Source organism: Schistocerca piceifrons, chromosome 7 (genome assembly GCF_021461385.2).
Source record: "Schistocerca piceifrons isolate TAMUIC-IGC-003096 chromosome 7, iqSchPice1.1, whole genome shotgun sequence".
Classification (NCBI taxonomy): domain Eukaryota; kingdom Metazoa; phylum Arthropoda; class Insecta; order Orthoptera; family Acrididae; genus Schistocerca; species Schistocerca piceifrons.
Genome location: NC_060144.1, coordinates 355,714,710 through 355,728,140, shown reverse-complemented (window position 1 = coordinate 355,728,140; position 13,431 = coordinate 355,714,710). Strand labels below are relative to the sequence as shown.

At 49.5% G+C, this 13,431-nt stretch overlaps 1 protein-coding gene across 1 annotated transcript in view; it reads left to right on the top strand.

Annotated features, from left to right (window-relative positions):
- The window catches only part of LOC124804899 (mitotic spindle assembly checkpoint protein MAD1), a 104,396-nt gene that overhangs the window by 63,275 nt on the left and 27,690 nt on the right, over positions 1-13,431 (top strand). The window contains 3 exon segments of the mRNA XM_047265272.1: positions 4,558-4,747; positions 11,209-11,258; positions 11,261-11,379. Of these exon segments, the coding sequence (XP_047121228.1) occupies positions 4,558-4,747; positions 11,209-11,258; positions 11,261-11,379 (359 nt within the window).

Here is a 13,431-nt window from a genome sequence, read left to right as displayed (position 1 = left end):
GCAGATATTTGCAATTTCATTTTTGCCAATATGTAGATGGACTCAGTCCAAGCAAATACTACTCACCATGTCTTTCATGTGACATCCAGCACTGACAAAAGAAATTGGTTTATTTCCCATTAAACAAAATTATTTTTAAAGCAGAGTTTTATCTGTAGTGATCACAAATCAGTCTAGTGCGATATTTGTTTTACTAATATGTATTAACCACAATTATTGCACCTGGGAGTGAGGGCACTTCAGTCAGCTTATCATGAGTTTTTATCATGGTAGTTCACAAGAGCACACTGAACCACTTGACGATAGTAATGCCCAACTCTCCTGAAATCATTCACAATGTGATTTGTTTTCCTTTGTCACTACTGTACTTGTTTACTGCAATGTCACGATGGGTTTCTGATAACAGCCATGGGAGGCGAAGTGCAATAATGTAGTGGGTGGGTTATACTCATTACAAAAACAAAATTGGAAATATACGCCAATACACCAAAGTAAAGGTGTCTTATATATACTCTTTATTTAAAAATCAAAAATAGTTGATTGTTTTCTTCAGGGAAATTTCATGTGCTATTGCCATATATTCCCACTTATAGGAATGCTGCCACATCTCGTTCCTTGACACCGTAAAAATAAAAAATAAAAAAAAAATTCCACATCATTGAACATTGACATGTGAATGTTCTTCCTTTTGGATCCAAACAAAGCACTAGGATCGGCAAGTAAGATTGCTTCTTTCTTTTGAATATGCTGCACAGTGAAGACTGTGCCAAATCATGTTGAAAAGTTTTTTGTTACATTTATCTTCAACATTGTGGATGATGATTAGGTTTTGCTAAATTGTTAGCTTTCTATGTTTGCAGGTCATAACTCTACTGAAGTAAATTGATAAATTTGACATTAAACAACTACACTTCTCAGCTCACACTTCATAGATTCAGTTACTGTGACATCAGATCATATGACCGAGGCCACATGATATGCAGGGCAGAAATTGCTTTCTGATCAATTTGACACATTTTCTGGCATCATTACAAGGGAAATGGAGTTGTTGATGAAAAGACAATGATCTAGGTACAGGCTGACTCAAAGAATCAATTACCTTTTACTCTTATTGCATGACACTCCCTTGGACACGTTAGGAATTGCATAAAAACTGGATTTTAATTTGCAGAATTTTTTCTGTTTATTCCTTAGAAGACCACTTTGTCTGAAAGTGGGGTTCATTAAATATAGGGAGGAATAAAATAGTTCATATGGGAGTTTCACCAGCACAGACAGGAATAGTTGTTAAAAGTAGGATTTCTTTAAAAGTGAGTTTTTAACTCTGAATGTTACTGTAATATTTTTATTGACTTTGTAACATTCACATAATTTACTGTTTTTACCAAAGCAGTGACACTTTTTTTCTACAAGAGTATGTCAAAAACCATCTTGCTTGCCTCAGAGAGTTGTCAACTCAACTCTGAATCCCAGTAGGTGTTCCTCAGAAGTTAAGACATTTCCAGCCAGAGGCAAAGTGATGTTCTTCATATTCTCTAACAGTGGAAAATCCAGGATGGGATGTAACAATACTGTGAAGAGGGAAATTGCCACTCACCATACAGAGGAGATGCTGAGTCACAGATAGGCACTACACAAGGACTGTCACAAATATAGCTTTCAGCCACTAAGGCTTTTGTCAAAATTAGATGACAGACACCCACATATACACTCAGGCAAACACAACTCTCACACATGACTGCAGTCTCAGGCAACTGAGGCCACACTGCGAGTGGCAGCATCAGCACGTGATGGGAGTGGCGACTGGGTGGGGGTAAGGAGGAGTGATAGTATGGTAGGTGTGGCAGACAGTGACATTCTGTTGGGAAGCACGCAGGAATGAGGTGGAAAGAGGGTAGGGCATCTACACTTCTGGAAATTGAAATAAGAACACCGTGAATTCATTGTCCCAGGAAGGGGAAACTTTATTGACACATTCCTGGGGTCAGATACATCACATGATCACACTGACAGAACCACAGGCACATAGACACAGGCAACAGAGCATGCACAATGTCGGCACTAGTACAGTGTATATCCACCTTTCGCAGCAATGCAGGCTGCTATTCTCCCATGGAGACGATCGTAGAGATGCTGGATGTAGTCCTGTGGAACGGCTTGCCATGCCATTTCCACCTGGCGCCTCAGTTGGACCAGCGTTCGTGCTGGACGTGCAGACCGCGTGAGACGACGCTTCATCTAGTCCCAAATATGCTCAATGGGGGACAGATCCGGAGATCTTGCTGGCCAGGGTAGTTGACTTACACCTTCTAGAGCACGTTGGGTGGCACGGGATACATGCGGACGTGCATTGTCCTGTTGGAACAGCAAGTTCCCTTGCCGGTCTAGGAATGGTAGAACGATGGGTTCGATGACGGTTTGGATGTACCGTGCACTATTCAGTGTCCCCTCGACGATCACCAGTGGTGTACGGCCAGTGTAGGAGATCGCTCCCCACACCATGATGCCGGGTGTTGGCCCTGTGTGCCTCAGTCGTATGCAGTCCTGATTGTGGCGCTCACCTGCACGGCGCCAAACACGCATACGACCATCATTGGCACCAAGGCAGAAGCGACTCTCATCACTGAAGACGACACGTCTCCATTCGTCCCTCCATTCACGTCTGTCGCGACACCACTGGAGGCGGGCTGCACGATGTTGGGGCGTGAGCGGAAGACGGCCTAACGGTGTGCGGGACCGTAGCCCAGCTTCATGGAGACGGTTGCGAATGGTCCTCGCCGATACCCCAGGAGCAACAGTGTCCCTAATTTGCTGGGAAGTGGCGGTGCGGTCCCCTACGGCACTGCGTAGGATCCTACGGTCTTGGCGTGCATCCGTGCGTCGCTGTGGTCCGGTCCCAGGTCGACGGGCACGTGCACCTTCCGCCGACCACTGGCGACAACATCGATGTACTGTGGAGACCTCACGCCCCACGTGTTGAGCAATTCGGCGGTACGTCCACCCGGCCTCCCGCATGCCCACTATACGCCCTCGCTCAAAGTCCGTCAACTGCACATACGGTTCACGTCCACGCTGTCGCGGCATGCTACCAGTGTTAAAGACTGCGATGGAGCTCCGTATGCCACGGCAAACTGGCTGACACTGACGGCGGCGGTGCACAAATGCTGCGCAGCTAGCGCCATTCGACGGCCAACACCGCGGTTCCTGTTGTGTCCGCTGTGCCGTGCGTGTGATCATTGCTTGTACAGCCCTCTCGCAGTGTCCGGAGCAAGTATGGTGGGTCTGACACACCGGTGTCAATGTGTTCTTTTTTCCATTTCCAGGAGTGTATGTGCAGTTGGGAGTTTAGGCAGAGGGCAGTGGAGAGGTGGGGTGGGGGTGGGAGTTAGCAAAAAAGGAGAGAAGTAAAAAAACTGGGTATGATGGAGGAAAGAGAGCTGTGTAGTGCTGGAATGGGAACAGAGAAGGATCTGGATGGGAGAGGACAATGACTAATGAAGGTTGAGGCCAGGAGGGTTACGGGAACGTGGGGTATATTGCAGGAAAAGTTCCCACATGCACACTTCAGAAAAGCTGGTGATGGTTGGAAGGATGTCATGAAACTTCCTGGCAGATTAAAACTGTGTGCCAGACGGAGACTCGAACTCGGGACCTATGCCTTTCACAGGCAAGTGCTCTACCATCTGAGCTGCTGGAGCACGACTCACAACCCATCCTCACAGCTTCACTTCTGCCAGTACCTCATCTCCTATCTTCCAAACTTCACAGAAGCTCTTCTGCGAACCTATGGTAGAGCACTTGCCCACGAAAGGTGAAAGTCCTGAGTTCGAGTCTCGGTCTGGCACACAGTTCTAATCTGCCAGGAAGTTTCATATCAGTGCGCACTCCACTGCAGAGTGAAAATCTCATTCTGGAAGGGTGTCATGTTTGGCAGCATGCACAGCAACAGGGTGGGCCACTTGTTTCTTGGCCACAGTTCGTCGGTGACCATTCATGCAGACAGATAGCTTGCTGGTTGTCATTTCCACATAGGACGCAGCACATTGGTTCATTCTCTGATTCATAGGATTCATTAAAATGCCACTTCATGACAAATGGAAACTCTGCCATCTTCACCCAATGCTCCGGTGTACCACCAAAAACTAGTGACCTGGACGTTTGAGTGAAAGTATCTCTGGTTCCCCTCTGTCCTCTATATATCCCAGACTCGTAATTACTAGATTTTTGGGGATCCCGAGTGATTAGAAAATTTTGTTATTCAGGGCAGAGAGAAACATGACTAAGAAAATCAAGCAACACTCTTACCTTGCATCCTAACAGTTTTTAATTTGGTAAGCCAGCTAGTGATGATTTGACAGAAAGTCAAGGTCATTGTTTCATTCATTGAAAAAGACATTCCCTTCATCATTGACTATTGTCATTGACTCTATTTCTCTTTTTATTATGCTGTTCGTCATTTTTTTGTGTTTGATTGAATTGTGTAAATTTTGTTACTTAAAAGAATTTTGAGTTATACATGTTTCTTCCTTTGTAATAAACAAAAAAAGTTTATTTCAGGAAAGGGACAGTTACAGATCACAGCTGGATAGTTATGAAAATGAACTTACCTTTTGTGCATCTCCTTCAACGATGTCTCGGACCCAACAACAGGCAAACAGAATAGAAGTACTACAAAAGACTCTTGATGGCTACAAAGACCTTGTTGAAAGATTAGAAGCAGAAGTGGCAAATTTTCAGGATGGGGGAGGTATGCTTTTACTCTTCATGTCCAAAAGTCATGTATCCACTAATGATCAGTTTGGTGCTGTTCTTTAACTGCTTATTGGCACAGTTGGCACATTCTTCACTTTAACGTTGCATAATAATACTTATCTGTGTAAATGCAGTTGTTTTTGATGTTTTTATTGGTCATAATACCAGAGATTTATTTATTGTTATTTATATTGAAGTATAATTTAATTTAAAATACAGTTGTCAGTAGACCAGTATACACTGACCCAGACCAGGTGAATTAAATACTGAATGCAAGTTAATGGAAGGTATTGATATACTGTACTTGCAGCTAGATTTAGATGAGTATAAATTCACCTGCAGTGAAGAGTCACAGTAGAAAACCATGAGAATTTGTTGTGTCTGTTATACACCTTGTGCTAAACTGAGTTCCATCTGATTGCAGACTTGAATCACCTGCTGTTGAACATTTTCTTTATTACCTCATTACCTTAATTATTATTTTTGTCACTGATTATTTATTTCTTTTTTGAAAGAATTGCAGTTACATCTCTTTACATCCTCGCATGTTAAACACTAAACTTACTTCTTACCTTCTTTCCTTCCGTTCTTCCTTCCTTCACTGACTCACTGATTTGTTATAGATCATCAAACTCATGATGGAAATACTTGTAGATAACTTCCTGTGCCAATCTTAGTATTACTATCTGTTATGTTTTCCCAGAACTTACTTCCTCTGCTTCAGCTTTGATTCAAAAATTTTTGGGCTAGGCTCTCAGAGACGTGAAACTATTAAATTTATTACATTATTATCCAACAGGTTGGGGAAAATTAGATGTAGAGAGGAAAAGACTACGGGTTAAGATTCATTATAACTACATGAATATAAGTTTCAAGGGAGCAGAATGGTTGACCAGTACTACTTTCATTAGATGGAATTCGAGGTATAGCTGACAGATACATTTAAGGTAGAAAGAACAATACCTATTGGAAGACAACCTGGGGTGCAGTGGAGATAAATGCTTCCTATTTACACTATGTGTCAAAAGTATCCGGACACTCCTAATAACGTATGTTTTTCATATTAGGTGCATTGTGCTGCCACCTACTGCCAGGTACTCCATATCAGCGACCTTAGCAGTCATTAGACATTGTGAGAGAGTAGAATGGGGTGCTCCGCAGAACTCCAGACTTCAAACATGGTCAGGTGACTGGGTGTCACTTGTGTCATATGTCTGTACACAAGATTTCCACACTCCTAAACATACCTAGGTCCACTGTTTCCGATGTGATAGTGAAGTGGAAATGTGAAGGGATGAGTATAGCGCAAAAGCGTACAGGCCGACCTCATCTGTTGACTGACAGAGACCGCTGACAAGTGAAGAGGGTTCATACTATGTAATAGACAAACAGATATCCAAGCCATCACACAGGAATTCCAAACTGCATCAGGATCCACTGCAAGTGATATGACAGTTACGTGGGAGGTGAGAAACCTTTGATTTCATGGTCGAGCGGCTGCTCACAAGCCACGCATCACATCGGTAAATGCCAAACGACGCCTCGCTTAGTGTAAGAAGTGTAAACAGTGGACACTTGAAAAATGGAAAAATATTGTGTGGAGTGATGAATCATGGTACACACATCCAGTGGCAGGGTGTGGATATGGTGAATGCCTGGTGAACGTTATGTGCCAGCGTGTGTAGTGCCAACAGTAAAATTCGGAGGTGTGGTCGTGTTTTCATAGAGGGGGCTTGCCTCCCTTGTTATTCTGTATGTCACTATCAGGGTATAGGCCTACATTGATGTTTTAAGCACCTTCTTGCTTCCCACTGTTGAAGAGCAATTTGTGGATGGCGACTGCATCTTTCAACATGATCGAGCACCTGTTCATAATGCATGACCTGTGGCGGAGTGGTTACACGACAGTAACATTGCTGTAATGGACTGGCCTGCAGAGTTCTGACCTGAATCCTATAGAACACCTTTGGGATGTTTTGGAACACCAACTTTGTGCTAGGCCACACAGGCTGACATCAATACCTCTTCTCAGTGCAGCACTCCATGGAGAATGGGCTGTCATTCCCCAAGAAACCTTCCAGCACTCAAATGAATGTATGCCTGCGAGAGTGGTAGCTGTCATCAAGGCTAAGGGTGGGTCAACACCATATTGAATTCTAGCATTACTGATGGAGGGCGCCATGAACTTGTTAGTCATTTTCAGCCAGGTGTCCAGATACTTTTGATCACATAGTGTCCATCAACCCATTTATTACTACGATAAATTCTCTCTCCCTAACGAGTGGGCAAAGTATCCTATTATTTAATGTGGTTAGTGCTGCAAAACTACTTTTCAAGTTTTGAAACAATTGTGTGATCAAAACCTCAACAAAATTGTTGTGTGATTTATCCATCTTAATGGGATAAGAGACACATATCTGATGCAATACTTTCCTGATGTATTACATATCTAGGTGTCTTAAGGGTGTTCAGCTTAATGAAATCATACCATATTCCAACAAAACGTGGTGTCACAATCATTAACTGATTTGTGTGTACTGAAGATGGAATTACATTCCAATTTGTTATAGTGCAATCATCAGTATTATGTTACTGTAGTAGTTGCTGCTGTCAGTACAAAAGACATGCAGTGTGTTGTGGTGTCATAGCTAATAACTTCAATAAGAGCAAACATTAGTGCCATCAGGTGCCAAAGTGGAATAGTTTGCACAGCCATAACAGCAATCTCAGTTAACTTGTCTACTGATAGTACAGGGTGCTAGCTACCATCAGCCCAGCCCTCTCATGTTCTATTCGGAACTTAATCGCTGAGTTTATGCCCAGCTGTGCTCACCAGCTAGAAGCCACAAATCTGTAGAACATCCTCTGTTAATCTGTGGATATTACAATAAATAGTTTGAGGGCTCCCTCTATCTCCCCCCTCCGGCCCCCTCTATCTCCCCCCTCCGGCCCCCTCTATCTCCCCCCTCCGGCCCCCTCTATCTCCCCCCTCCGGCCCCCTCTATCTCCCCCCTCCGGCCCCCTCTCTCTCCCCCCTCCGGCCCCCTCTCTCTCCCCCCTCCGGCCCCCTCTCTCTCCCCCCTCCGGCCCCCTCTCTCTCCCCCCTCCGGCCCCCTCTCTCTCCCCCCTCCGGCCCCCTCTCTCTCCCCCCTCCGGCCCCCTCTCTCTCCCCCCTCCGGCCCCCTCTCTCTCCCCCCTCCGGCCCCCTCTCTCTCCCCCCTCCGGCCCCCTCTCTCTCCCCCCTCCGGCCCCCTCTCTCTCCCCCCTCCGGCCCCCTCTCTCTCCCCCCTCCGGCCCCCTCTCTCTCCCCCCTCCGGCCCCCCTCTCTCTCCCCCCTCCGGCCCCCTCTCTCTCCCCCCTCCGGCCCCCTCTCTCTCCCCCCTCCGGCCCCCTCTCTCTCCCCCCTCCGGCCCCCTCTCTCTCCCCCCTCCGGCCCCCTCTCTCTCCCCCCTCCGGCCCCCTCTCTCTCCCCCCCTCCGGCCCCCTCTCTCTCCCCCCCTCCGGCCCCCTCTCTCTCCCCCCCTCCGGCCCCCTCTCTCTCCCCCCCTCCGGCCCCCTCTCACTCCCCCCTCCGGCCCCCTCTCACTCCCCCCTCCGGCCCCCTCTCACTCCCCCCTCCGGCCCCCTCTCACTCCCCCCTCCGGCCCCCTCTCACTCCCCCCTCCGGCCCCCTCTCACTCCCCCCTCCGGCCCCCTCTCACTCCCCCCTCCGGCCCCCTCTCACTCCCCCCTCCGGCCCCCTCTCACTCCCCCCTCCTGCCCCCTCTCACTCCCCCCTCCTGCCCCCTCTCACTCCCCCCTCCTGCCCCCTCTCACTCCCCCCTCCTGCCCCCTCTCACTCCCCCCTCCCGCCCCCCTCACTCCCCCCTCCCGCCCCCCCTCACTCCCCCCTCCTGACCCCCCTCTCTCCCCCCTCCTGACCCACCTCTCTCCCCCCTCGTGACCCCCCTCTCCCCCCTCCTGACCCCCCTCGCCCCCCCTCCTGCCCCCCTCTCTCCCCCCTCCTGCCCCCCTCTCTCCCCCCTCCTGCCCCCCTCTCTCCCCCCTCCTGCCCCCCTCTCTCCCCCCTCCTGCCCCCCTCTCTCCCCCCTTCTGCCCCCCTCTCTCCCCCCTCCTGCCCCCCTCTCTCCCCCCTCCTGCCCCCCTCTCTCCCCCCTCCTGCCCCCCTCTCTCCCCCCTCCTGCCCCCCCTCTCTCCCCCCTCGTGCCCCCTCTCTCTCCCCCTCTCTCTCCCCCTCTCTCTCCCCCTCTCTCTCCCCCTCTCTCTCCCCCTCTCTCTCCCCCTCTCTCTCCCCCTCTCTCTCCCCCTCTCTCTCCCCCTCTCTCTCCCCCTCTCTCTCCCCCTCTCTCTCCCCCCTCATGCCCCCTCTCACTCCCCCCTCATGCCCCCTCTCACTCCCCCCTCATGCCCCCTCTCTCTCCCCCTCTCACTCCCCCTCATGCCCCCTCTCTCTCCCCCCTCCTGCCCCCTCTCTCTCCCCCCTCCTGCCCCCTCTCTCTCCCCCCTCCTGCCCCCTCTCTCTCCCCCCTCCTGCCCCCTCTCTCTCCCCCCTCCTGCCCCCTCTCTCTCCCCCCTCCTGCCCCCTCTCTCTCCCCCCTCCTGCCCCCTCTCTCTCCCCCCTCCTGCCCCCTCTCTCTCCCCCCTCCTGCCCCCTCTCTCTCCCCCCTCCTGCCCCCTCTCTCTCCCCCCTCCTGCCCCCTCTCTCTCCCCCCTCCTGCCCCCTCTCTCTCCCCCCTCCTGCCCCCTCTCTCTCCCCCCTCCTGCCCCCTCTCTCTCCCCCCTCCTGCCCCCCCTCTCTCCCCCCTCCTGCCCCCTCTCTCTCCCCCCTCCTGCCCCCTCTCTCTCCCCCCCTCCTGCCCCTCTCTCTCCCCCCCTCCTGCCCCCTCTCTCTCCTCCCCTCCTGCCCCCTCTCTCTCCCCCCCTCCTGCCCCCTCTCTCTCCCCCCCTCCTGCCCCCTCTCTCTCCCCCCCTCCTGCCTCCTCTCCCTCCCCCCTCCTGCCCCCTCTCCCTCCCCCCTCCTGCCCCCTCTCTCTCCCCCCTCCTGCCCCCTCTCTCTCCACCCCTCCTGCCCCCTCTCTCTCCACCCCTCCTGCCCCCTCTCTCTCCCCCCTCCTGCCCCCTCTCCCCCCTCCTGCCCCCTCTCCCCCCTCTTGCCTCCCTCTCCCCCCTCTTGCCTCCCTCTCCCCCCTCTTGCCTCCCTCTCCCCCCCTCTTGCCTCCCTCTCCCCCCCCTCTTGCCTCCCTCTCCCCCCCTCTTGCCTCCCTCTCCCCCCCTCTTGCCTCCCTCTCCCCCCCTCTTGCCTCCCTCTCCCCCCCCCTCTGGCCTCCCTCTCCCCCCCCTCTGGCCTCCCTCTCCCCCCCTCTGGCCTCCCTCTCCCCCCCCCTCTGGCCTCCCTCTCCCCCCCCCTCTGGCCTCCCTCTCCCCCCCCTCTGGCCTCCCTCCCCCCCCTCTGGCCTCCCTCTCCCCCCCCTCTGGCCTCCCTCTCCCCCCCCTCTGGCCTCCCTCTCCCCCCCCTCTGGCCTCCCTCTCCCCCCCCTCTGGCCTCCCTCTCCCCCCCCTCTGGCCTCCCTCTCCCCCCCCTCTGGCCTCCCTCTCTCCCCCCCTCTGGCCTCCCTCTCTCCCCCCCTCTGGCCTCCCTCTCTCCCCCCCTCTGGCCTCCCTCTCTCCCCCCCTCTGGCCTCCCTCTCTCCCCCCCTCTGGCCTCCCTCTCTCCCCCCCTCTGGCCTCCCTCTCTCCCCCCCTCTGGCCTCCCTCTCTCCCCCCCTCTGGCCTCCCTCTCTCCCCCCCTCTGGCCTCCCTCTCTCCCCCCCTCTGGCCTCCCTCTCTCCCCCCCTCTTGCCTCCCTCTCTCCCCCCCTCTTGCCTCCCTCTCCCCCCCCTCTTGCCTCCCTCTCTCCCCCCCTCTTGCCTCCCTCTCTCCCCCCCTCTTGCCTCCCTCTCTCCCCCCCTCTTGCCTCCCTCTCTCCCCCCCTCTTGCCTCCCTCTCTCCCCCCTCTTGCCTCCCTCTCTCCCCCCTCTTGCCTCCCTCTCTCCCCCCTCTTGCCTCCCTCTCCCGTCCTCTCCACTACTGCCCCCTCTCCACCTCCTCTCCCCTACTGCTTCCTCTCCCCCTCCTCTCCCCTACTGCCCCCTCTCCCCCTCCTCTCCCCTACTGCCCCCTCTCCCCCTCCTCTCCCCTACTGCCCCCTCTCCCCCTCCTCTCCCCTACTGCCCCCTCTCCCCCTCCAACCTTCTGTCTCCCCCCCCGCCCCCCACTCCTTCCTACACCTCCCGCCCCCACACACACACACCTCCGCTTAAAAACTGACAATGTTCTGAGAATGCAAAATTCATATTTATATTAATCATTTTGCCATAAAGCACCTTATTCCTTACTTATTTCGATTTTAGATGTGATAAATACAGCTATAAACCATGAATCAGCCAGGTGAGAGAATCTGAATATCTCTTTTTATAGGTGGTGGGCAACTTTCAGTCAAATTGCAAAAACTTGAAAGTGAATGTGAATATCTCTGAAGAAGGAAAAAGAAGCTCTACAGAAACGGAGAGATGAGCTTGAGATAGAACTTGAATACAGAGCTCTTAAGGGTGACTTCAATCCAATGACAACAAAGGTGTTGCATTTAAGGTAAGTGCAACATAACTTCTCCCAATACAAGACATATGAATCAAAGCTAAGGAAATTTGTTAGTTACATTTCAGATAGATGAAATGTGATAAGAAGTTTCATCGGCTCTGAAGACTGTTTAGTATAGAAAATTAAGTAGCTGTTTACAGTTGTAGTAAAATGTGGCAAAAGTGTTTTTGTGGTGAAATTTGGGATCTGTATTGTTGTTTAACACAAGAAAAACAATGTATAGTAACCATGTTTTAATACAAATATTCTCCACCAAATGTGTACATATCTTGCGTAATCCGGGGTGCTACATCCTGATGATGCCATAGGTTCATTTTGTTGTTACTGCGTCATCACATGGAATTTATGCAATAGTTTGAATAAGTGTCAGTGTTTCATGTTGACAATAGATTTTATTTCACACACTAATTGTTCGGTGCCCAACATAAAACTTAAAAAGTCTGTTCATACAATATTTGGTCTAAGACTGAAGTAAGATTTACCTGAGACTGAGCTTTGGCAGCGTACAAATTGCCTCTCTCTCTCTCTCTCTCTCTCTCTCTCTCTCTCTCTCTCTCTCTCTCTCTCTCTCTCTTTATATATATATATATATATATATATATATATATATATATATATATATATATATATATATATATATATATAAAATAGAAGGAAACATTCCACATGGGAAAAATTATATATAAAAACAAAGATGAGGTGACTTACCGAACGAAAGCGCTGGCAGGTCGATAGACACACAAACACACACAAACATACACACAAAATTCAAGCTTTCGCAACAAACTGTTGCCTCATCAGGAAAGAGGGAAGGAGGGGGGAAGACAAAAGGAAGTGGGTTTTAAGGGAGAGGGTAAGGAGTCATTCCAATCCCGGGAGCGGAAAGACTTACCTTAGGGTGAAAAAAGGACAGGTATACACACGCACATATCCATCCACTCATACAGACACAAGCAGACATATTTAAAGACAAAGAGTTTGGGCAGAGATGTCAGTCGAGGCAGAAGTGTAGAGGCAAAGAAGTTGTTGAAAGACAGGTGAGGTATGAGTGGCGGCAACTTGAAATTAGCGGAGATTGAGGCCTGGCGGATGACGAGAAGAGAGGATATACTGAAGGGCAAGTTCCCATCTCCGGAGTTCGGATAGGTTGGTGTTGGTGGGAAGTATCCAGATAATCCGGACGGTGTAACACTGTGCCAAGATGTGCTGGCTGTGCACCAAGGCATGTTTAGCCACAGGGTGATCCTCATATATATATATAGTTTTAAACAATTACTGTCATAGTTACACACTGAATTTTGGATTTATACAATTAAAGTTTTTGCATACAGCTTCCCAAATTACATAGAAATTTACATGGAATAAAAGTGAATAATTTCATACAAAGACAGGAAGGAGTCTGTTTCTATTAAGACTATAAATTACATGTTTTATCATTGCAACAATATATTTCGTTAATTTGCATATACGATTTATTTACTTAAAAGAAAATCATCCTATCATTTTCAGATGATCAGAGCAATTAGTTTTATTGAATGAAAGGCCTAGATTCGATTAATTAAATTTTGAACGAGTAAAATTGTACCATTCTGTATGGTCGTAATTACAGTTCTATTATCTAACACCAATTACATCATAAGTATGTTTAATTCTGACTGAAAAATCATTGTGTCATATTTTTTATTAGAAATACAAACAATTTTATGGCTTAAAAACATAACAAAATAGCTGTCTCTCTATGACTTGGAAATATCCGAACTTTAATTAATAATTACTCCATAATTACAATAGCAAAATTATTCGTCCCATGTGCCTGAAGTTTGTATTGTGTGTCAATTATGGTGGTACATTAGTTTTTAATCCAGCATGTTTCCTTCATTCTATATACTGGTGAGGCTCATTGTAAACAATGTCAAAACAGCAGTTTAAATTAGTGTAAATTACCATTATTATTATTATCATTATTATATATATGACCTCTTCGAGAGAATGAAGATGAGATTGGAATAGCATACAGGATCCCAAGGGGTTGTGGTGTTACAC